We start from the raw sequence: 23512 nt of genomic DNA, 5'->3' as shown, positions 1-23512 counted from the left end.
TGACTCCCCCATCTAAATGAAGAAGCTAAGCCTTCTCCTGACCCTCCACTTCCCTGCCAGCTACTGACCATTTTCCTGCTGCTCTGTGTAGCAAAACTGTAAACCATTATCCATCTCTTACCTCTAATTCCTCTCCTCTTTTTTTTTTTTTTTGTGGTACGCAGGCCTCTCACTGTTGAGGCCTCTCCCATTGCAGAGCACAGGCTCCGGATGCGCAGGCTCAGCAGCCATGGCTCACGGGCCCAGCCGCTCCGCGGCATGTGGGATCCTCCCAGAGTGGGGCACGAACCCGCGTCCCCTGCATCGGCAGGCGGACCCTCAACCACTGAGCCACCAGGGAAGCCCTCCTCTCTCTTTTTAATAGACTTTACTTTTTAGAGCAGAACGGTTCACAGCAACATTGAATAGAAGGTACAGAGAGTCCCATAAACTCCCTGGTTCTACACAGCCACAGCCTGCCCCGTGACCAGCATCCTCCATCAGAGTGGTACATTTGTAACAACGGATGGACCTACACTGACACATCATTATGGCCCAAAGTCCAGAGTTTACCTTAAGGGTCACTCTTGGTGTTGTACGTTCTATGGGTTTTGACAAATATATAATGACATGTATCCATTATTATAGTATCATACAGAATAGTTTCTCCTTGCCCTAAAAATCCTGTGTTCCACCTATTCACCTTTCCCCCATCCCCTGGACACTACTTTTTGCTGTCTCTATAGTTTTGTCTTTTCCAGAATGTCCTATAGTTGGAATCATACAGTATGTAGCCTTTTCAGATTGGCTTCTTTCACTTAGCAATATGTATTTAAGTTTCTTCCATATCTTTTCATGGCTTGATAGCTCATTTCTTTTTAGTGCTGAATAATATTCCATTGTCTGGAGGTTTCACAGTTTATTTACCCATTTACCCACTGAAGGACACTCTCTCACTGTCTCCTGAATCTTACTCAGGTTGGGCTTTTACCCTCACCAACTCACTGACCTTGCCCTTGCTAAATCCAGTGGCCAGTCTCAGCCTTCACCTATTCATGCCTCCTTGCAACAGCGCTAGCACTGATCACCTGACCTCCAGGCCACGGCAATCACCTGCTTTTCCTATGACATCACTGATCACCTGAGTCTCTCTCATTTGTTTCCTCCTCTTTCTGACCTCTAACGTGGGACAGCCCAGACTCACACATCCCACCAGCTACTCAGTATCTCCACTTGGCCATCACACAGGCATCTAAACTTAACACGTCCATAGCTGAGCTCCCAACCTGCTTCTACCTGGGTTTATCCCCTCAGCTAGTGGCACTTGCGCCTCCACCTCACTGTGACTGAAGCCAAAAGCTCTACAGTCATGCGCATCTCTTCTTGGTCCCTTTCACCCACATCCAATCCATCAGCAAACCCTGCAAATGGCTCTGCCATTAAAGAATGTCCGTATTGGCCCAATTCTCACCATCCCCCGCTCTACTACTGTGGTCCAAGCCACCAAAATGTCCCTGACGATCACAGTAATGGTCCACCAATGGGTCTCCCTGACCCGCCCAGCCTCATACACTCTCCTCTCCAAACGGTAGCACAGTGACCCTGCGAGAACAAGTCAGATGGTGTTTCTCCTCTGCTTCAAGTCCTCCAGCGGTGCGCTGCCTTATTCTCTCACAATAAAACCCAAGTCCTTAGTATGGCCCATATGGCCCTACCTGATGGGACCCCCCTATCTCTAATTTCATCTGCTACCACACCCTGCTTTTACTCAGCTCTAGTCACACCAGCCTCCCAGCTCCAGGACAGGCTCAGTCCTGACTCAGGGCCTTTGCATGTGCTGTCCCTGCTGCCTGGAATGGTCTTTCCTCAATATCCATTTGGCTGGCTTACTTACCAGCTTCAGGTCTCTATTCAAAAGTGGCCTACTCAGAGAAGCCTCAGCAAGGCCCCTTATATAAAACATCAATGCTCTCCACAATGCAACCCGTGTATCATCCTTCCCTGTTTTACTTTATTTGTCCTTAGCACTTATTTTAAGTAAAATATTTTATAAATTTGTAAGTTACTTATATTGATTAGTATCATTTGTCCTTTCTGGAATGTATATCCCATGGCAGGAATTTTGGTCTACGTTGTTCCCTGATGTCCCTCAGCACCTAACAATGTTCCTGGGACATGGCAGGTGCCCTAAAGGTATTTCATGCAAGTATGAATGAATAAATAAGGGAGTGAATGAATATACTTGACTTGGCAGAAGCAAATTCATAGCTTAATCTTTAACAAAAACCCAAGGTACCGGTTTTGGTGGCTCATTAACATGTTATTAACCAGACCATATGTGAAGTTTCAAAATTTCAAGTAAAAAATATACAGCTGTGAAGCTCTATTGGCTTAAACTTTCCATTTTTATTCAACCATTCAAAAATATGAAAAGTAACAAAAATGTGATGGTCTTGGAGCCAGACTCCAGGTTCCCTTTGGGTAAGGATTGTATTTGCTCTGTTTCTTGCCGTATTTCAAGCCTAGCAGAGGCTGGCTCACGGCAGGAACTCAGAAGGTATCTGTGGCCTGAATGAACACTAAATAAGGCTTTTATTTTACAGTAAAGTGTCATTATTTATTGAGCTATGCTAGGGTGACTACAACCTCAAAGATACTCCCATCCAAGCAGGTATATACGTAAACCATTTATATGGAAAAGATGTCAATTTTTCCATTCACAAATTGATAATTGTTATTAACAGAATATTAAAGTGGTTCCTGAAAAAGAACAAAATGTGGGTATTTACCTACTTCAGCTGTTGTGAGAATTCCATTTTTTAAAAAGACTTTTTTGGGAGCAGTTTTGCATTCACAGCAACACTGGGCAGAAGGCACTGAGATTTCCCACATACCTCCCACCCTGACACACACATAGCCTCCCCCAGGATCAACGTCCCCACCGGGTGGCACAGTTGTTACAACTGATGAACCTACACTGATGTCATATCACCCGGAGTCCAGAGTTTACATGAGAGGTCACTCTTGGTGCTGTACATTCTGTGGGTTTGGACAAATGTATAATGACATGCATCCATCATTAGAGGGTCATATAGAGTAGTTTCCCTGTCCTTAAAATCCTCTGTGCTCTGCATCCACCCCTCCCCCGCCTCAAGATAATTCCATTTTAAAGACCTGGAGAACTACTTCTATCTAAACACTCTTCCTTTGGAGTTGGGCCAAGGGGTAAAAGCCTTAAGTACCAATGAGGGTTATGATAAGTCAGTTTAACTTTGGAAAGAAACAATTATTTCTATTTAAAGTGTCCCATCTGAACAAAATGACCACTTCAGACTCAGATGCTCAGGATTTTCTTTCAGCTCTGCATTAAGTAATTCAAACAAAGTGTAAGTACAGGATCTTTAGCAGAGGTTCTCAAAGAAGAACTGGAAGAACTTTAAGTCACTGTATGCAGGGCACCGAGTGGCCATGACAAATCCATGAGTCCAGCTTCTGCTGAATCCCCTGGCGCTCACACTTGACTCTCTCAAAAACCCCCCAGGGGGCTTCCCTGGTGGCGCAGTGATTGAGAGTCCACCTGCTGATGCAGGGGACGCGGGTTCGTGCCCCGGTCCGGGAAGATTCCACATGCCGCGGAGTGGCTGGGCCCATGAGCCATGGCCGCTGAGCCTGTGTATCCGGAGCCTGTGCTCTGCAACAGGAGAGGCCACAACAGTGAGAGGCCCGTGTACCGCAAAAAAAAAAAAAAAAAAAAAAACAGGACTGTCTAGAGTACTGGAGTTTGAGTCCCACACTCCGCTCCCAACTGCTTCCGGTTAAACAGGACATTTACATTCACATCTTTAAGGCTATAGGGGAAACGAAGGGCCGCCCTGCTATCCACAGTTTAATGATCGAAGGAAGCAACGTTAGTGAGAGCAGTTTGAACTGAAAAAGCAATATCAAAATGTAAATATTCTTACTGAGTGCTTGTATTTCCTATTGTATCCTGATCTCATTCATTGTCACTGCTGAACACTGGTCTTTACAATTTCTTGTACCCAGCAAATACGCAGTAAATGAATGAATGGAGCTATCGTTTTGCTGTGTACTGGACTATTCTAACTCCTCCTTCACAGTACTAAAAGCTAAACTGGTTTTCCCATTAATTAGTTCATTAAAAGCAAACTGGTTTTCCCTACCATTAAATGAGGCTGGGTGTTTTCTTCGTAAATCATATGCTTCTAGCATCACCTCATTTCAAATTGTCTCCCCACCCTCAAACAAAAACAAACAAAAAATATATGCCCCAAAAAACAAAACATGGAATTTTAGACACTGGAAACTACCAAAATGTGTCTCCTTTTCAGACTGTCCTTAAACACTAAGTAAATTTAATCTTTTACAGGGTATTATTCAAGATTTTAGATAAATCAGCACCACAATTTTGTTCTTCTACAGAGAAGGATCAAATGGGCCTCCAAATTCTGTCTTACAAAATTAGCAGTTTAAGGAATACAGTAAAGTAAATATTCTCGGATTCAAGAATATTTCTTAATTCCTCAGAAAATCAAACATTAGGTTTAATGAGCCATCAACATTTTCCAAGTATATTATGTTAATCTGGCTTTTTAAAATGTACTGACCTACATGAGAATGCCCTGGGGAAGAGCCCTAAAATACATACTCTAATGGAGTTTTCCTCTTAAAATGTTAATTTTTGTTACATACTTTTACTGTTTCATACCTGACCGCAGGTGCAAATGACAAGTCCATCTATTGTACGGTAGATTTCTAAGGGTCACAGAATGAACCTGTATTGCTTGTAACCTCCTCTCAACCCCATGCTTCTCAAGGATCCCACAGCTATTTTCATAGAATTCACTCGTTGGCGATGGATACAATTTTCATTGAAATGACACATGGAGTCAAACCAAAGTTAACAATAACCTAGCCTTTGTATGGGCCAAGGAGGAAGCTCTGATACAGAGCTACAGGTAGACACTGGACACTGGGAAGACAGGTTTCAAAACATTTCTGAGAATAGAGAATATGGCCACTCAGCTCATATCTTCAAAGGCAAAGGCTGTTTAAAAGATGAGAAGCTTCCAGAAGCTAAGTTCTGAGAGCTGAACTGCAAAGGAACCTGACACGGAGGAAAAACTGGAGGACAAAGAAAGAAGTTGGCAGGTCAGGACACTGCAACAGTGAATTGCTTCTGGGAAGAGATACAAACCCAGGATAATCAGAAAGGGTGACCAAGACCACCAAGATTAGTATGTAGACAGCAGAAGCACCCAACTAAGTGCAAGACAAAGAAACCACATCCTGCGCGTGGCCTGCAGGATGTGGTCAGCAAGTAGTAGTAATTACCGGAACCACTGAACCAGATCCCCTTGTGAAGTCTAAGCAGCAAACAGAGGACAAATCATTGCCAGGAGAGCCTGCAGCAGTGTCTCCACTGGATCTCGACAGGGACTGCAGGCAAGTTAAAAAAAGGATGAGCTCCAGTATTGTAAGATTATGAAAAAAATGGACCCTTGAGGCTTCTCGTCCATGAATTGACCTTCTCATCCTACCTGGTCAATAGTACTAATAAAACATTCTCTTTGATATAATCAGGTGGTTTGCATGTCACAACTTATTAGCTCCAAGTTAGAGCTGAAATTTTTAGGGAAAAAATGTAGGAAACAGGGCAAGCATGTCCACGTAAAAGTGAATTCATGCAGAACATAACATGAGAGGAATTATTAACTTTGGCAGCAGGCTTGAGGGGAATGAAGAGAACATTGCCCGAAGTAAGCAGACAGAGCACATATTAACTGCTGCTGAGCCCGTCAGCAAACGTCCCACTCCCACTTAGGTCACAAAGCTATGCTTTCCTCTTCCAACGAGCACAGCAGCACACATGTATTGACAGAACCAGGGTACTAGGGTCATGGCATCTTGGGCAGACACTGTCTGGTTTGTGGGGCTGGAGGTTAGAGTTGGTTTTCAGGTCCAGGGCCAGGTTGAGCTATGATCCCTCTCCAGGGACTAGGACAGGGCTCTGCCCGCATCAGAGGGGATCGAACCAGAAGACAAGCTCAGTCACTAAAGCTTCTGGATGACACACTCTCTCTACCTCTGCATTTAACGAGAAATGGAGAGTTACCTGCTGGGGAAAAGGCTGAACCCATCGGCCTTTAACGAGAGCACACACAGGAACGACCCCACTGTGTGAGAAGTGTGAGGATGCTTCTTTGGGAACATATCGCTAAGATTCTAGCCCAGCCTCATTGCACAGGTGAGGGGGAAAAAAGGGGAGGCTGGAAAAACTCAGAAGCAAAGGAATCATCTCACTGGGTTCCTGCATGCACACACCTTTTAAAACATGCGAAGTGGGCAGATGAAATTGAGTGGCTTTAGTGCACTTTTAGGTAGAAGGGAGAGTGGCTTTCAAAACCATCATGTATATGAGCAAGGAGGAATTCAATTAAATTCATGCTGAGTTAATGCGCTGCATACTCTCTTCAACGTACCAGGGCACAGGCTAATTTTTTTCTGCTTTTGAGCTGATAACTGTTGGGCTTAAAACCCTACGCATTAAGGAGAAACATAATGAGGTGGGCCTAATTAAACTTTGTGTCTTCGAGCAATGATTCTCCTCCTCTTACACCCAATAGCTAAACAGACATCAGCTAGCCAGCGTGTGACACGCTCTTGTGGGCATATACCCTGGTGTGGTATGCGGTTGGTTGGAAAGGGAAGGAAACACTATGATAATCAGTAACCATCACGCCTTTTAGAATTACGAATTCCCAACACTGGTAGAAATAAAACAGACCGTGGATGTTGCAAAATTCTCCCGGCCAGAGGTAATGCATTTTTTTTTTCCTATTCAAGAAAGCTTATTAGAATGGAAGTAAGGGTGACATTATTGTAAGAATAACATTTAACCTATTCTAATTTAGTCTTTTGGAAATGCCCGAGCCCTGCCTCTCACCTGCTTTAGGGAAGCTCTGCATCACTTTTCTGCGGGTCTCTTACTGCCCTGAGAGTACATCTGACCAAGGAGACTTGGGGTAGGGGTAGGGTCTAACACTGAAATTCACCAGGGTGGATTCTCAGAGGTTAGATGGCAGATTCTTTTTTTTTAAATTATTTTTTATTGGAGTATAGTTGATTTACAACGTTGTGTTTCAGATGTACAGCAAAGTGGATCAGTTATACAGACGTATATCCAACTCTTCTTTAGATTCTTTTCCCATATAGGTCATTACAGAGTATTGAGTAGAGTTCCCTGTGCTATACGGTAGGTCCTTATTAGTTATCTATTTTATATATAGTAGTGTGAATATGTCAATCCCAATCTCCCAATTTATCCCTCCCCCGACCCCTTTCCCCCTTGGCAACCATAAGTTTGTTTGGGCAGATTTTTATTTATTTTATTTATTTATTTTTCGCTGCATTGGGTCTTCGTTGCGGCGTGTGGGCTTCTCATTGCGGTGGCTTCTCTTGTTGTGGAGCAGGGGCTCTAGGCGCGCAGGCTTCAGTAGTTGTGGCTCATGGGCTTAGTTGCTCCGTGGCATGGGGGATCTTCCCGGACCAGGGCTTGAACCCATGTCCCCTGCATTGGCAGGCGGATTCCTAACCACTGTGCTACCAGGGAAATCCTAGATGGTGGATTCTTAACCACTGAGCCACCAAGGAAGGCCCTTAGGCAGATTTTTAAGAGAATTAAAAACCTGATCAACTTTGCTTTGCTTTTCAACATTTCCACATATGGGAATCTCTCTCAGACTCGCCCAAGAGCTGTGGAAATACCTTGGCTACGAAAACAACTGTGCACATGTGGGTTCAACACGGAACACACTTCTTGAGTTCACGGCTTTCCAATGAGGTAGCAAGAAGGAAAAGACTTTGCTAGTGTGATCACGTGTGTGGTTAAAAATAAAAGTCACATCTGACAAGGAAGAAAACAGAATAAGACCGTGAATTTAAAGACGTGTACTAAGGGGTGTCTTTGCCTCAAAGCATTTATGAGTTTTCATACAGCTGTTCTGCCATCCCAGCTTCCTTGTGAAGAAAGGACTTGTAATACTGGCTGTCCTTGAAGCAAAAATGAAGACTAGGAGATTAAAGTGAAGCCAGACATCCTTATGCTGAGTCTGCGCGCTAGGGAATCCTCTTGAATGATTATGAAATGCAAAGAACTGCATGTATAATATGCGTGTTTCTTTTACAGTCAAGAGCTTGGTCACTCAGGAACGGGGCTGAAGTTGAGATTTTAGTCTGTCCAAAGAGAACTAACTTAGAGCCAAGTAGAAGTATACACATGATCTGGGGAACGGCTATTCTACCAACTTTGAATTTTTCAACACTATTTAGAAATGCTCCTTTTGTGGGCTTCCCTGGTGGCGCAGTGGTTTAGAGTCCGCCTGCTGATGCAGGGGACACGGATTCGTGCCCCGGTCTGGGAGGATCCCACATGCCGCAGAGCAGCTGGGCCCGTGAGCCATGGCCGCTGAGCCTGCGCGTCTGGAGCCTGTGCTCCGCAACAGGAGAGGCCCGCGTACCGCAAAAAAAAAAAAAAAAAAAAAAAAAAGAAATGCTCCTTTGTAACTAAATGACATACTAACTACGAGAAACATTGATTGCCACAGCCTGGAGAGCTTATTCATCATCCTGTGGCTGAAGCCACGAGAACTTGCGGGGAGGAACACAGCTCGCCATAGCCTCCCTGTGTCCCCAGAAACACACCAAAGTCTGGGGTCTGGGCAACCCACAAACGGGTGAGGAGGTGAAGGAGCACAGGCCTGGGGTTGTTTCCGGCCACATACATACCCGGCAAGAACTTGATCAACGAGAGTAACATGGTGATCCACGTTAATCTCATGGGCGTGTGGGCTGTGACATTCTCGGTATGCCAGGTCACGGTGATCTCCCTTATCCCACCGCCCCAGGGCCTAGGAGTCCCCATTTATGTCCACTTATGAGCTCTGTGTGAGCTCTTCCTGGGGCCCTTCCCCACCCCATCCTGCAACTCTCCATACTCTGGTGGTCCTTTGGGCACTTCTGTCTCTTCTTCAGTGCAAGCTACCTGTGTTTGAATGACTGCAAAAGCCTCAGAGCTATGGTCCCTACCTTTAGCTTCCCTCCTCTTAAGCCAGTCTGCAGGCCGGACTGTTCATCATAGCGCAGACACAGGAACCGGCAGTGGCAACCTGTTACCCACAGAGTCACGCGCAAACTCCGCTTCCCACATTTGAGGCCCTCGCCTCCACATGTATGTCTCTTCAGCGGCTCACCCACAGGTGGCTCTGGGCTGGGTGAGGCTGGCATCCCATGCTCTCTCGAAGGCCAGGCTCGACTCCTCTTTGGGTACCAGTGCTGAGCACACGTGAGGCTTCTCTGAGCACCTCAGCCCACCCTGGTCTCCCCTGCAAAATCCTACAGCTGCCCCCAGGGCCTCACACAATTCAGCACTTAGGTATCTTATCTATACCCCATACGGCTGTTTATGTATTAGTTTACCCTCCGCAGCTGGACTGCAGCCTTCTTTTTTTTTTTTTTTTTTGGCTGTGCTGGGTCTTCATTGAAGCACGCGGGCTTCTCTGGTTGTGGCGATCAGGCTCCAGAGCATGTGGGCTCAGTAGTTGCGGCACGTTAGCTCTCTAGTTTTGGCGCAAAGGCTTAGTTGCCCCTCAGCATGTGGGATCTTAGTTCCCTGACCAGGGATCAAAACGGCATCCCCTGAATTAGACAGTGGATTATTTTTTTTTTAAATAAATTTCTTTATTTTTGGCTGTGTTGGGTCTTCGTTGCTGTGTGCAGGCTTTCTCTAGGTGCGGCGAGTGGGGGCTACTGTTCATTGCGATGCGCAGGTGTCTCATTGTGGTGGCTTCTCTTGTTGTGGAGCACGGGCTCTAGGCACGCGAGCTTCAGTAGTTGTGGCGCACGGGCTTAGTTGCTCCACGGCATGTGGGATCTTCCCGGGCCAGGGCTCGAACCCGCGTCCCCTGCATTAGCAGGCGGATTCCTAACCATTGTGCCAACAGGGAAGTCCTAGATGGTGGACTCTTAACCACTGGCCCACCTGGGAAGTCCCTGGACTGTAGGCTTTTTGAAGTCAGTGGTTATCTCTTTCAGCCTTTTGATGTGGCCCCTCAGGTTGGGCACAGACTAGATAAGTATTCAGTAAACACTCCCAAGACCTAGGACCATAGAACTTCAGAGGTAGAGGAGGATCTTAGCCCTTTCATTGCACAGAGGAAACAACTGACCTCTAGAGAGATTATCAATGGATTCCTGCCAACGAGGACCCGTTCTGGTCCTCAGATCAAGCCTTTCACGCCTCCCATCCCACCGCCTTTCACTCAGGCCCCTAGGCTTACTCTTTAAAGTTCCCCAAAGAACACTTTTAGTAACACTGACTTAAGCCTAGGTCTAGTCAATCAGTACATCTGAAAGTAAAACTTCATCCTAAAAATAATTCGTGATTGTCGCTTTTCACTCATCACACTGTACTTTGTCATATTAATTCAGTCTGATATCCCTGAGGACAATCGCACTCCACAGCTCCAGTCCTCGGGCTAGTGAGAGAAAGCCAGCCCTACCCACGGTTAGGAGGCACACTGCCTGGGGGTGCCCTTGCTCTTGGCTGGCCGTGTGGACACTGCAGAGGGCCATACCAGGATGGCAGGAGAAATCCCTGGGACACACGCTCCTCCACCAGCCCTGGGTAGTGACACAGCCCTGCCAGGGTGGGAGATGACCAGCACCGATCAACACACAAAATGCAGTTGTGCGTGAAGTGAGAGAGGAAATACAGGTGGCAAATATGCCTTTTTAGCCTCCTTCGGATGACCTTTTAAAATAGTAGATGTTCAGCCAGAGCTGCTAGGAGAACGAATTCAGGCTTAGATCGTGTTCCATAAACTACTAACAGAAGTTTGCATTTTTGTCGCTGTCGCTGTCAATTTCAGTTTGTCCTTTCCATCTTTAAATATAAGATGCATCCGGGGAGGTGGGGCGCACAAGGTGGAAGATTGCTGGTCCCCTTGGTGGGGGTGAGACTGGGGCTCCGCTCCCCGCGCTGGGCACTGCATCTGCATCACTGGCCAGTGGCTGTTTTGCTGCCATGGCTCAAGTCACAGCACTGGTGGCAGGTAGGTCGTGATGTGGAGGCTTCTCTCTCCCCACTCAGAACTTCTCAGTGGGGCATCTGACACCCAGGCAGCTGCGGAACAGCCTCTCCGGCTGCTTTAATTAACTTAATCCACCTAACACCAGTCTTTAAATAATTGAGTGCCTTGGCAACTGGTGTTCAAACATTTGAAGAATTTTAGTTACAAGAAAGTTTTAACCTTTTAATTCTAGTTTTAAACATTCTGCTTTCCTTCCTGTTACACACAAGCGGAGGCGACATCAAAAAAACAACATTTGAGAAAAAGAAGAGGATGCTTAGACCATGGACGGCCATGAGCAGGGAGCTATACAAATGGGATCATTTCAAGTGGTAATTTGGCAAACTTAAAAAAACAAAATACTCTGAAGAAATGAAAATTACTCAGGTGGTTTTCTGAGTCACATGATAATCTTCCCGTTTGTTACAAACTGTAAATGTGTTTATTTGAAACTGACAGACTCTGAAAATGTCTAGATCCCTTGTGGGAAAAACAAAAAACTCATGTTTTTCTTATTTACTTCCTATAGAAGCGACCTAGATTGATTCCTTGGTAACTTTAATGTTAGCTGCTCCTAAAAAAAGTATATCAAAGATATTTATTTATTGTTTTTCTTTGAACAAAATATAATGTAAAATTTACATTGAACTATATCAAATGCTAAATATACGATTGTTAAACTTAAGAAAATAGGAAGCAAACCCTTCTGCCCTTTTTCCCCCAGTTTCCCACACAGCCTTACATAATACTAAAGTAGAAAACAATATGACAGTTTAGGTGCTCTTTCTTAGCTTGGAGGTTGAAGCACAGAGTTTAAACTATGGTTAAATGCATTCATCAAAGGGCAACTCAGCCCAGAGAATTCACATTTTCAATCTCACATTTTCAATCTGAGTACCTTTCCCTCTTTTCTATTTAAGGACACTCTCTTTCTCCTTCAAGGACATGTTCAGATATCACTCCTCAAAAGCCTTTAACCTCTGCAGTCAGATAAATGATGCATGTGATGTTACCTGAAATCAAGGCCTGCTGAACAAATGGAAGCAGTTACAGTCTCCCCAGGCCACCACACTGGGGTGAGTGTATGCTTTGTGGAGACCCCTGGACACCCAGTAGGAATCTCAAGTTCAGCAGGCCCACATCTGAGCTCCACCCAACACCCGATCCTTCCCCAGCTTTCCCTCCGTCTCCACACGGCCAGGGGCTCTGACCAAAAACCTAGGGGGGGGGGGGTCCCTCTTGACCACTTTGTCTCACAAGTCACATCCAATCCATCAGCAAACCCTGTTGGTTCTATCATCAATACATACCTGAAATCTGACCACTCTCACCACCTATTTCCACCGCCCTTTACTAAAAATCTCCCAGTACTCTCCACCTTGCTCAGAGAACAGCCAGATGCTCTGCAGTGGCCTATGACATCCTCCACCACGGGCCCCATCACTCCCCCTCTCACTGGGATCCAGCCACAGTGGCTTTCCAGCTGCCCCCCCAGTATGGGGACCCGGTCCTGGAACACAGTTCCCCATATGGCTGTATAATGGCCTCTCACCTCCTTCAGCTCTTTACTCAAACACCATCTCCTCAGAAAGGCCTCTTTTGGCTTCCTCATCAAAGACCACCCTCCTGGACCCCACCCTGCCCCGAGCACACACTAATACATGCTCCCTAGCTCCTTGGTTCCCTTTGCTGCAGGATGTTTCTCCTTAGGAGATTTATCCGCATGGTACGTACTATGCATTTAACAGTTATCTTGTTTCCTGCATCTCTCCCCCTCCTAGATGGACACATCCAGGAAGGCAAGATCCCCAAGGGCCCAATAAACACTGGTTTAAGAATCCCTTCGTCCTTCCTTTAGATCACCTAGGACCCTTCACAGGGCACTGAGTAGACATGAGGCACTCAGCTACAACTGCTTTTATACTGTGAATAAAAAATATTGCCTGCTATATATCAGTAAACAATGTTGCAGCCATCAAGCCTTCACATTACAGCCACCTGATCGTGCATCCTGAGACTCAGGATGAGAAGCACAGGACACTGGCCTCAGATAGCTGAGGTGCATATCAAAGGAATGAATTCAGTGAGCCCCGACTTTGCATCTTCCCCTACATAGAAAAGCACTAAATTCCTTAACTTGAGAGGTCCAGTTTTCCTTAATTAACAGTAATCTCTTGATATTCTGACTACCTGGTCTCTGTTGCAAAAACTCCTCTATATCCTGGCTCCCCCTATGCCTCTTCAGAGTCGTCCCTCAGAGTTATGTCCCTCAGATGCTGTGTCCCAAGCTTGAAGTCCTCAGAATGTCCGCCGAATAAAACAAAATTCTCAACTTTTAGGTTGTGCAAAATTTTTCAGTTGACAATATGAATAACTTCAAAAGTTATTAAAGCAATTTGGGCCTCTGTTTCTTCATCAAGGCAATGGAATTATATCTAAGGTCTCTTGAAAATGAAGAACATCTTTAGAACCTTCCTCATTTTCCAGAAGAGGAAACAGATTCCCAAGTGTGAAGAAATGTGCCTTACATTGCACTTAACGAGGACCTACTGAGTGCTGGGGATGGGAAGGGAGGCTGAGAATGTGCTCATCCTCAGGGCCGCTCTTGGGAGAGGTCATATAGGAAAAAAAATGATGTCAGTACAAGGTGGTAAGTGCTGTAACAAAAGAATGGACTATTCCAACATAAGGTGGTACACAAGGCGTTATGGGAGCCATCAGGCAGAAGGCTCACTCATCAGACTGTGCTGCAGACCAAACAATGAAAACCAGGGTCTGAATAAACCGCAGGAGGCTTCCATAAAGCTGAGTGGAAAGGGGACTGAGGCATCGACTTGATTAAACAGCTTAACTCGGGTCACGGTGCCACCAAAGCAGTAACAAGGGCCTCCAACTCTTATTCTCATGTGCAATCTGTGGACCACATTCAAGGCAAATGAAAACTAGCATTTTTTATTCTGTGTTTTTGCTGTCTCTGCTCTGCACCCATTAGCCAGGGTTATACTGACACTGCATGAACTGGGTCTCTGAGTTCCCCGGGAGCTTTCTGCCTAAAGCTCATCACCAGGTTATCAATCCACCCAGGCTTCAGAGGGCAGGCTTTGATTTCACAGAGCAAGTCGACCTGAGCCCGAGTAGCCAATGCAAACAGTTAGACTCTGATCTGGGATTGAGCATATGGGAGCCAACTAAAAAACACTGCCCAATGGCTTCCCTGGTGGCGCAGTGGTTGAGAGTCTGCCTGCCAATGCAGGGGACACGGGTTCGTGCCCCAGTCCGGGAAGATCCCACATGCCGTGGAGCGGCTGGGCCCGTGAGCCATGGCCGTTGAACCTGCGTATCCAGAGCCTGTGCTCCGCAACGGGAGAGGCCACAACAGTAAGAGGTCCGTGTACCGCAAAAAAAAAGAAAAACACTGCCCATGTCTAACATAACCCAATTAATCTCTTTAATATAAGAATTGATTCTGTTTTACCAGTTCAAGAGGAGAAACATGAACACGGCTAGAAAATAACAGACAAGCCCTGCTGGTCTGATTCATGCTCAGGGAGAAAATCACACAGATCTTTCAGATACAGCCCCTCTATACCTTCAATCCCCCTTCTTTTTTTTTTTTTTTTTTGCATACCATATCATTTCATTTATATGACATTCTAGAAAAGCTACAGCAAAGTAGTCGTCAGTTTCTGACTTTGGGTAGAAGAAAGTGACAAGAAAAGAGCATGAAGAAACTTTGTAGGGTGATGGATGTATTCTTTATCTTGATGATGTTGGTGGGAAAATTCATACAGCTGTATACTTAAAAAGGATATATTTTCCCGTACAAAATTACACCTCCATCATCCAGATTTAAAACGAACAATCAAAACAAAGAAACTTATTGGAAAAGAGCAGAGAAACCCATGAGAGTCAAGCAAAAGTATGGCATATTCCTTGAAAACTACAGAATATAGTTTTTATTTGTTGAAAGTGTGGAATATGAAAGCCGGCAACTCCCCACCCCACTTTCTTCATTCTGACCTCAGGTCAGGGGCACAGCCCTGCCCCGACAGAGAGTGGCCACAAACTCTGAGGACAAGGAATCTACCCAGAAGGAACAAAGAAAGTCAGAGCACCAACTGAGTGAAGGAGAGAGAAAGAAACATCATGGCGGTGAAGACGACGCCTCCGAAGTTGCCCACTTTTCGATAGAGAGACAGCCTTTGTCTCGTGCCAGTAAGAGGTGGTATGATCACACACCAGTCAACGGAGAAGCAAAGCATCTCAGTCTTTCACAGATTTGGCCACAGTTGGGATCGAATGATGATATCTCTTAAGAATAAACTCTAGCATAGGACACTCTAACTATGCCAAGGAGAGTGTACGGTGTAGACACAGTCTCTGTGCCTGAAGCCAGCTTGTAGTAAGTTGACCCACGTGAGTTGGACATTGGTATGGGTTAAAACGGTTGAGCATGAGCAATTCCACTTGCTCCAAACTTCCAGCACTCCCCTCCTCCACGTTGGTGCCCTGCCCCAACGACCAACAGTGCCATAAAACTACTTGTCCTGAAAGGCACCAGACTTCCTCCTAGGCTACTGGGATAATCGGAGATTGTATTCTTGACAAGACTTACAGTTATATCACAAAAGCAACACATACTTTCTTTCAAGATACATTCATTTATAACAGTACAGTATGTCCCAGGTGCCATAAAACAGGCACAGATAACAGCATATTTATAGTCTTGAAAAAAAAAAAAAACCTTTCAAAATACTAAAGAACTGATGTTCTATAGACAGATATGGGTTTACACATTAAACACTAATATCTACTCTTGGATCATTATTGGATGGAAATGTTTCTAGAATTTATCACACACATCTGTGTTTTCTTAAACAGAAGAATGTTGAAGGATTGTTCTCGGTATTTCAATTATCAATTCAATATATTTCAATTATATCAATCACTAGACTGTGTTCTAAAACAAGGATGTCCAATCCAACCCAGGCAAATGAAATTGTTGGCTGCAACAGTAAAGACCTTAAAAATTATGTTTGTGCTCCTATATTCTTTTGGGAGGGGTGGAGGGATTATTTGTACAACTAAAAAATAATTACCTGAGTAATTCTGTATTAGTTTGCTGGGGCTGCCATTACAAAGTGACTGGGTGACTTGAACAAAGAAATTTATTTTCTCCCAGTTCTGGAGGCTGGAAGTCCAAGATCAAGGCGTCTGCAGGGTTGGTTTCTTCCGAGGCCTCTCTCCTTGGCTTGCAGATGGCCACCTTCTCACTGGGTCTTCATTTTAACTTAATCACCTCTTCAAAGGTCCTACACCTCCAAGTAATAGTCACATGTTGAAGTACTGGGGTGAGGACTTCAACATCTGAATCTGGGGGACAGGAGTCATCCCAAAACAACCCCCTATGCCCAGACACTAGGTAAAACTCAAGTTCTTAATTCAGACACGTCTGGATTTAAATCAAGGCCAGTCACTTCTAGCTCTGTGACCTAGAGAAGTCACTCGAGCAAAACTTCCATCCCAGCCTCTGTAAAGTGAGGATAATGACACCTACACCTCATCACTTCCTGGCAATACACAGAAGGTAATATATGGAAATACTGCCTGGCACACAGTATCATTTTATTTCCCTGGTTTTTAAGGTATGTGTCTTTTCATGACCTTTCTCTTATGTTTGGCTGGAGCTGTGCCTTTCCTTTTTTCATTTTTTAGGGGCTTGAAAACCAGATCGTTGAATTTGTTAGAATTAAATGTAAAGGCTCAAAATCAAGACCAAAGGCTCTCCTGTGAATAAACAGTGCAAACTTCTGCACGTGGGATGTCAGATCTCTCTTCTGGCTGATAGAGTTTGCTTGTTTGCTTCTGGTGGAATTTCCTTCCTTGTTGTCATTTCTGCTCCAGATATAATATAGTATTTACCGCACATTTTAGATAAGGTAATCCCAACATGAAGTGTAGCTCTGTCACCATTAAAAAAAAAAAAAGAAAAAAAGCAGTGTGTCACAGATTTGACCAAAAACTAGTGACACATCCTATAATAAACAATCCTTTGTTCCGGAAGAGACTATGGGTGGCAGTGCATAATTTAAATGTTGCAAACCACTTAAAAAAACAGCACAAAGAAACCTGAGGAGCTAAACTGTCTTCTAGAAAGTTTTCCAAAAGGAAGTAAGGCACTTAGAACTCCTCTCTCTGACTTAGAGTTCCTTCCAAGCATCATTTTAAGGAGGGGCTGGCAAACTTTTTCTACAAAAGGCCAGACAGTTAATGTTTTAGGGCACATGGGCCTCTAGTTTCTGTCACAACTCTCGGCTCTGCCACTGGATATGGAAAGCAACCATACCACAGGAGCAAATGGGTGTGTGGCTGTACAGCAACAAAATTCGTTCATGGATGCTGAAATGTGATTTCCAAAAAACTTTAATGTGTCAGGAAGTACTGTTTTCCTTTTGACTTTTTTTCAGCTACTTGAAGATATAAAAACCATTCTTAGCTTGGGACACACAAAAATAGGTGGTGGGTCAGATTTGACCCTGAAGCCATAGTTCACCCACCCCTATTCTATTCTAAGAGCTCAATAAATATCTGTTGTTGGTGAAAATACACTTCTCCTTCTGAAAATAATCTGAAAACTAAGGATCCATCAGGCACCTCCCATTACCTTTTCCCACCTTCTTTTTTTGAAAACTGCCAATGCTGCCGACCTGACTAAAACAAAGACCATTAGAAAACAAGCCAAATTAACTTCCTTTTCTGAGCCCTTTAAATAAGAGTCTTAAAACAGCTCTTCATAAAGAGGGACAAGGCAGCATGCCTACAAATGACGGAAACGGGGACTGAGCAATCGTGTGGACCCCATACTCATAAAGCAGCAAAGGTCGTGGCAGCTTTAATCACATATACATACAAAAACTGTATATTTTCCCCATCCACCATCATGATAGAGCCTTGCTTAGGGGGATGAATACTGAAGCAAATATGTAGTAAACTGACATGACAAACTGTTCTTTTTTTTTTTATTATTAATCCCAGAAATACAAAATTAGTTTAATTAATATAATTAAATAATATATTATAGCATATTAAAGATAGAAAGTTAAAAATCACAAAATTATGTCATTAGAGAAAAAGCATTTGTCAACAAGCAAAACTCTTTCGTAGTAAAAATGCTCAATAAACACTTAATAGAAGAGGATTTCACCCTGATAAAGAGAATATATGCCATTTCATTTTGTTGATTATTTCCTTTGTGTAGAAGCTTTTGAGTTTGATGTAGTCCCATTTTTGTATTTTGGGCTTTGCTACTTGTGATTTTCATGTGAAATCCAAAAAATATTGCCACGACCAACGTCCAAGAAGTTTTCCTTATGTTTTTTGAGGAGTTTTACAGTTCTAAGTCTGTGTTTGGGTCTTGCTTACAAATGGAATATTAGTTGGCCATAAAAAAGCAGCAGATCTTGCCATTTGAAGCAACATGGATGGACCTGGAGATCCTCATACTATGTGAAGCAAGCCAGACAAAGACAAACATCACTCGATATCACTCATATGTGGAATCCCATTTAAAAAACGATACAAATGAACTTATCTACAAAACAGAAACAGACTCACAGATCCTGAAAACAAACCCATGGCTACCAAAGGGGAGATATTGAGGGGGAGGGACAAATCAGGAGCCTGGGTTGAACATACCCCTTGGTTCTTCTTTTTCAAAAATTAGCATAGCTATCAGCAAAACCTTTTCACTCCATATAAACTTTTAACCTTGTGTTAAGTACTGAAATTTACGTACAGAATAGTATATCAAACATATTTGTATATTTAAAAATTATTATAAAGACAACTATCTAAACACCATCTAAATTACAAAATGTAACACACTAGTAACTGAGAAGACACATATGAGACCCTCCAGAATTACATTCCATCCTGCCATTCACTAGTAACTGAGAAGACACATGTGAGAGCCTCCAGAATTACACTCCATCCTGCCATTTTATTAGTAACTACCCTCTAGATGTCTGTAGTAATCATGTTTATACATATCATATTGTTGTTGTTTATGGTTCCCTTATTTTAGGTAAAATTTACACATGGTCAAATGTACAAATCCAAAGTTCAAAATTCAATGTAGGGCTTCCCTGGTGGCGCAGTGGTTGAGAGTCCGCCTGCCGATGCAGGGGACGCGGGTTCGTGCCCCGGTCCGGGAAGATCCCACATGCCGCGGAGCGGCTGGGCCTGTGAGCCATGGCTGCTGAGCCTGCGCGTCTGGAGCCTGCGCGTCCGGAGCCTGTGCTCCGCAACGGGAGAGGCCACAACAGTGAGAGGCCCGCGTACCGCAAAAAAAAAAAAAAAAAATTCAATGTATTTGGATAAATTCATACACCAGTGTCAACTACAGTCCTATCAATAAGCAAATTACTTCCATCACCCCAGAAATTACTTTTGTGCTCATTCCTCATTCAGAATTATCCCCTAGTCCTTACCTCTCTTCCACTGTATATTTCACTAGATGTTAATTTTGTTTATTCTAGAACATCACATAAATGGAATTACAGACTAATACGTTTTTGTATTTGGCTTTTGCTCAGAATATTGTACATGAAATTCATACCCGTTTTTGGACAAACTGTTCTTAAGAATGAATGAGATTGCTCACCATTTTATATGGCTACTGAAGACAACTTTAATAAAAATTATTTCTTACTCTCCAAGTGGCACCTAGATATTATTTCTTTAATCCTTGAAAAAAAAATCACAGTATAAAAGTTATGTGGGAAATACCCACATGTATAATAACCTCATTTTATTTTTATACAGCCCTGCCCTCTGAAAAGGTAAAAGTGGACTGCAATTTCTTCCATGCTCACAATTTCCACGTAGATGTTGCTGTAGATCTTTTTATAATCAAGAAGTAAAGAGATGTTCAATTATTCGCTGGAAATAATTCAGAGTCCTTGGCAGAGCAAAGAATGAAGAGAACATTGCTGAATTACCAACTTAAGGCTTCTTCCAAACAGACCATGAAGGAAGACTTTACCCAGTTCTTTCCAGAAATGGAAGCTTGTACTTTCTGGGAGAAGATTCTGCCATCAGTGAGTTCGTGTTCCTGTGTTATGATGATGACTACCAAGAACCGCAACTTTGTAAAGCCCATTGTTACCATTCTGGCCAAGCCAAGGGTTGACTGCACTGATTAACAGGGTGACAATTATCTCAGTGAGTTGCCATCATCCGTGGTAGAAGAGTTTTTTAAAAATTACAGCTGGCGGGGGGCGGGGGGGTGATGAATTGGGAGATTGGGGTTGACATATATACACTAATATGTATAAAATAGATAACTAATAAGAACCTGCTGTATACAAAAATAAACAAAATTCAAAAAGAAAAAAAAATTACAGCGTGTCTAATATCTACCTGAAGAGAAGCATAAACCACGATTCCAATTCATTTGAGTTGCCTGGTACTTTTCCAGAAAATATTTTTCTAGCAGTGAAGTACACTAGTTTGACCCTAAAAATTACCTGATCCTCTGCCACAAAACCAGTAACACATGGAACATCAAACATGTCACAGGATGGGTCAATATAAAACCGAGAAAAGAGTATCTATGATTTAGAATAAAATTCTACATTTTTATTAACATTCTATTTGAATTAATAAATTTTATTCTATCAATGACAAGAATTCACTGATTTGCTAATTTTACAAACCAAGAAGCAAATGTTTTTCATCTAGTTTATCCTTAAGTGCCCCCTTGCACTGATTTCCTAAATGAACTCTTGTTTTGCCTGAATACACACTTTGTTAGAAACTACAATGCAAGCCGAATACCAATAATAAGACATCTTTCCCCACCTTTTTTTTTTTTTTTTTAACAAGAACTGCAGATTTTCCTAGTTGCAAAAAGGGAGGGAGAGAATCTGGGAAAGAATTGTCTGTTCAAGATGTAAACTAGTATTTTTGACATTTAATTAGGTGCATCTGATGTTGAAATTATACAAGAGCTGCGTCAGTGATGGAAAACCCCACCCAGGAGCAGCAAATCTGTTCTTTTCCTCATAATACTGTTCTTACTCCTGTTCCATCTTTGAAGTACCGTTATTTAGAAAGTACTAAAACTTATCATCATTCTCCATAATATTTACCCAACATTGTGACCTAGTTGTAGACCTTCTGCAGCTCAGTGAAACCACTTACTTCTACAGAGAAGAAATGATTCCCGATTTAGCACAAACATACTCCAAAGGAAAGACAAGGTGAGTTCTAAAGGATCTAAGGAACAGAGTGAGGTAAAGACAATGAAAGCTGGACTGGTCGGGAGAAAAAAACCGGAAGAGCAGCGTTGGAAAAGTTAAAAAGTAAGATAACAGGTCTGTCTTAAGGCTACTTTTAGAAAACATCACAATACAAAGTAGAATTCTACTTGTGTTTATTGCAGGGCAGACTCCTGTCAGTTTAGTAATTCACCCCACACATCTGAGTCACCGTATTACATGATACCTGGATAGTATATCATTACTCATTACCAAATAATTAGCAGAACTGGGTTTAACCCAAGGGGATTTTAAAGAAATAAACCCTGGGATGCAACGAGAGGGGATGGGGAGAAGGCAGAATCCGAGAAACACAAGTTGATTCACCTGTAAAGGTGGGGGGATGGGGTACTGCACGTCCTGGCAGGGAAATCACGAGGCCCAGGTTCCAGGACGCCACCGGCAACCAGGAAGCGTGTGACCTTGTGGAAGCCAAGATGGACTGTTCTAAGAACTGACCTCATGGATAGAGACGGGACGGCGCGCTCGATGCTGAGACCACTTGCCAGGGTCCAGATCCCAATGGATAACACCTGCCCCTCAGGTGTATACGTGCCTCACTTAGCCACGGCTGGGACAACTTAGCCCGCTCCGTCCGATCTGGCACAGTTTCGGCACCCTGGGGTGTGGGCCCGGCCTCCTCCCGCCCCCAGGACATCCTCCATCCGTGAACGTCCTGCCGGGTGAGCGGTGCGAGTGAAGTGGCGCTTAGGAGTTGAAGGGTGGCCTCGCACACGGAAAGTTGAAAAAAAATGCTGAATCAGGGTGCCCCCATTTTGCCGGTTCACGGGCAGTTGGATGCTCCCTTCCCTCATCCCTCCGCCCGCTCCGAAAAGAAACCGGATCGGCCTGTGCGCTCAGAGGTCACCTGCGAAGAGCAGAGCGATGTCACTCGGCTAACCCTAAAACGGCCCCCACGATAGAAAAGAGCCGAAAACACCACTGCATCATCCGAAGAGAGGCCCCCCTCCGGAAGGTGACCCTTTAACGCGTTATCCTTCGGTTCCGCAGCCTCGGCCGGACGGGATGGGGGAGGGAGGGAGGTGAGCGCCCTCGGAGCACCGGAGAGTTTCCACCAGCCCCGGCCTCGCCGCGCGCTGGCCAGGACGGTACCGACTCCAAGCGGACGGTCCGGTGTAGGATGTCGCGAACTAAAAACCGCAGCCCGAGGGACCCCTGCAGCCGCCCAGGCCGAAGGGTTAGGGACCACGATCTAAGAGTTCCGGGCGGCCACCCCCGAGTCGCGCTCTGAGGCCACCTCGCCGGCTTCCGGCGCCCCGGGGCCGGTCCCCAGTGATCAGAGCCGGAGGGGCCCGGGGATGGAAGGAGGAAGGGGGTGGTGGGCAGATCAGGGGGCCGATCGGGGATCGGGGCCGGGGGCGCGGGGCGGGCCTCCTACCTGTGGTGGAGAGCACGGTGCTGGCGAAGAAGAGCGCGGAGGTGAAGTCCCAGTTCCAGTTGCCCGAGGCGTTGCTGAGCACCGACACGCCGTAGTTGCTGGCCTCCAGCACCCGGCCCAGGAACTGCTCGAGCTGCGGCTCGGACAGGCACTCGTGCTCCTCCAGGAAGCGCCGCTTCAGCTTGCGCAGCTCCTGGCGCAGCAGGTCCTCGTAGGGCAGCTCCACCGACGAGAAGACCACGGCGCCGAAGACCAGGTAGAGCAGGTAGCCGAGCACCAGGAAGCCGAAGCACCAGGCCGAGCGGTGCCGCTCCACCAGGCGCACGCACGAGCTGCCGGCCAGGGACTGCAGCATCTTCTCCGCCGCCCGGCCGCGAGGCCCGCGCCGCAGACCGGCCCGCCGCCCGCCCGCTCCGGAGAGCTTCTTCGCCCTTCTTTTCCTGTTTCCTTGCAAATAGAAAACACCCAGATGATGTGGCGCTGACGTGGTGGCCGGTTCAGGTAGCCCGAGAGTCGCCCGAGATCGCCGAGCAAACTTGCACGCTGCGCGGGGTGCTGGGCGCGCGGCCGGGGAGCCCTCGCCCTTGACTCCGCCCCCCGGGCCGCACGGACCCCGCCCGCCTCGCGGCGCCTCCGGCTCCCCAACCGGGTTCCCCCTCCCAGCCGGC

At 45.2% G+C, this 23512-nt stretch overlaps 1 protein-coding gene across 1 annotated transcript in view; it reads right to left on the bottom strand.

Moving 5' to 3' along the window:
* KCNK1 (potassium two pore domain channel subfamily K member 1) overlaps window positions 1-23199 on the bottom strand; it is a 51711-nt gene extending 28512 nt beyond the window's left edge. The window contains exon 1 of the mRNA XM_060089960.1: window positions 22845-23199. Coding sequence (XP_059945943.1) covers window positions 22845-23199 — 355 coding nt within the window. The remainder of the gene's footprint in view (window positions 1-22844) is intronic.
* Between the last annotated feature and the right edge of the window lie 313 nt (window positions 23200-23512).

Source organism: Mesoplodon densirostris, chromosome 1, assembly GCF_025265405.1.
Source record: "Mesoplodon densirostris isolate mMesDen1 chromosome 1, mMesDen1 primary haplotype, whole genome shotgun sequence".
Taxonomy (NCBI): domain Eukaryota; kingdom Metazoa; phylum Chordata; class Mammalia; order Artiodactyla; family Ziphiidae; genus Mesoplodon; species Mesoplodon densirostris.
Note: the sequence above shows the minus strand (reverse complement) of the source record. Positions and strands in the feature narration are given on the sequence as shown.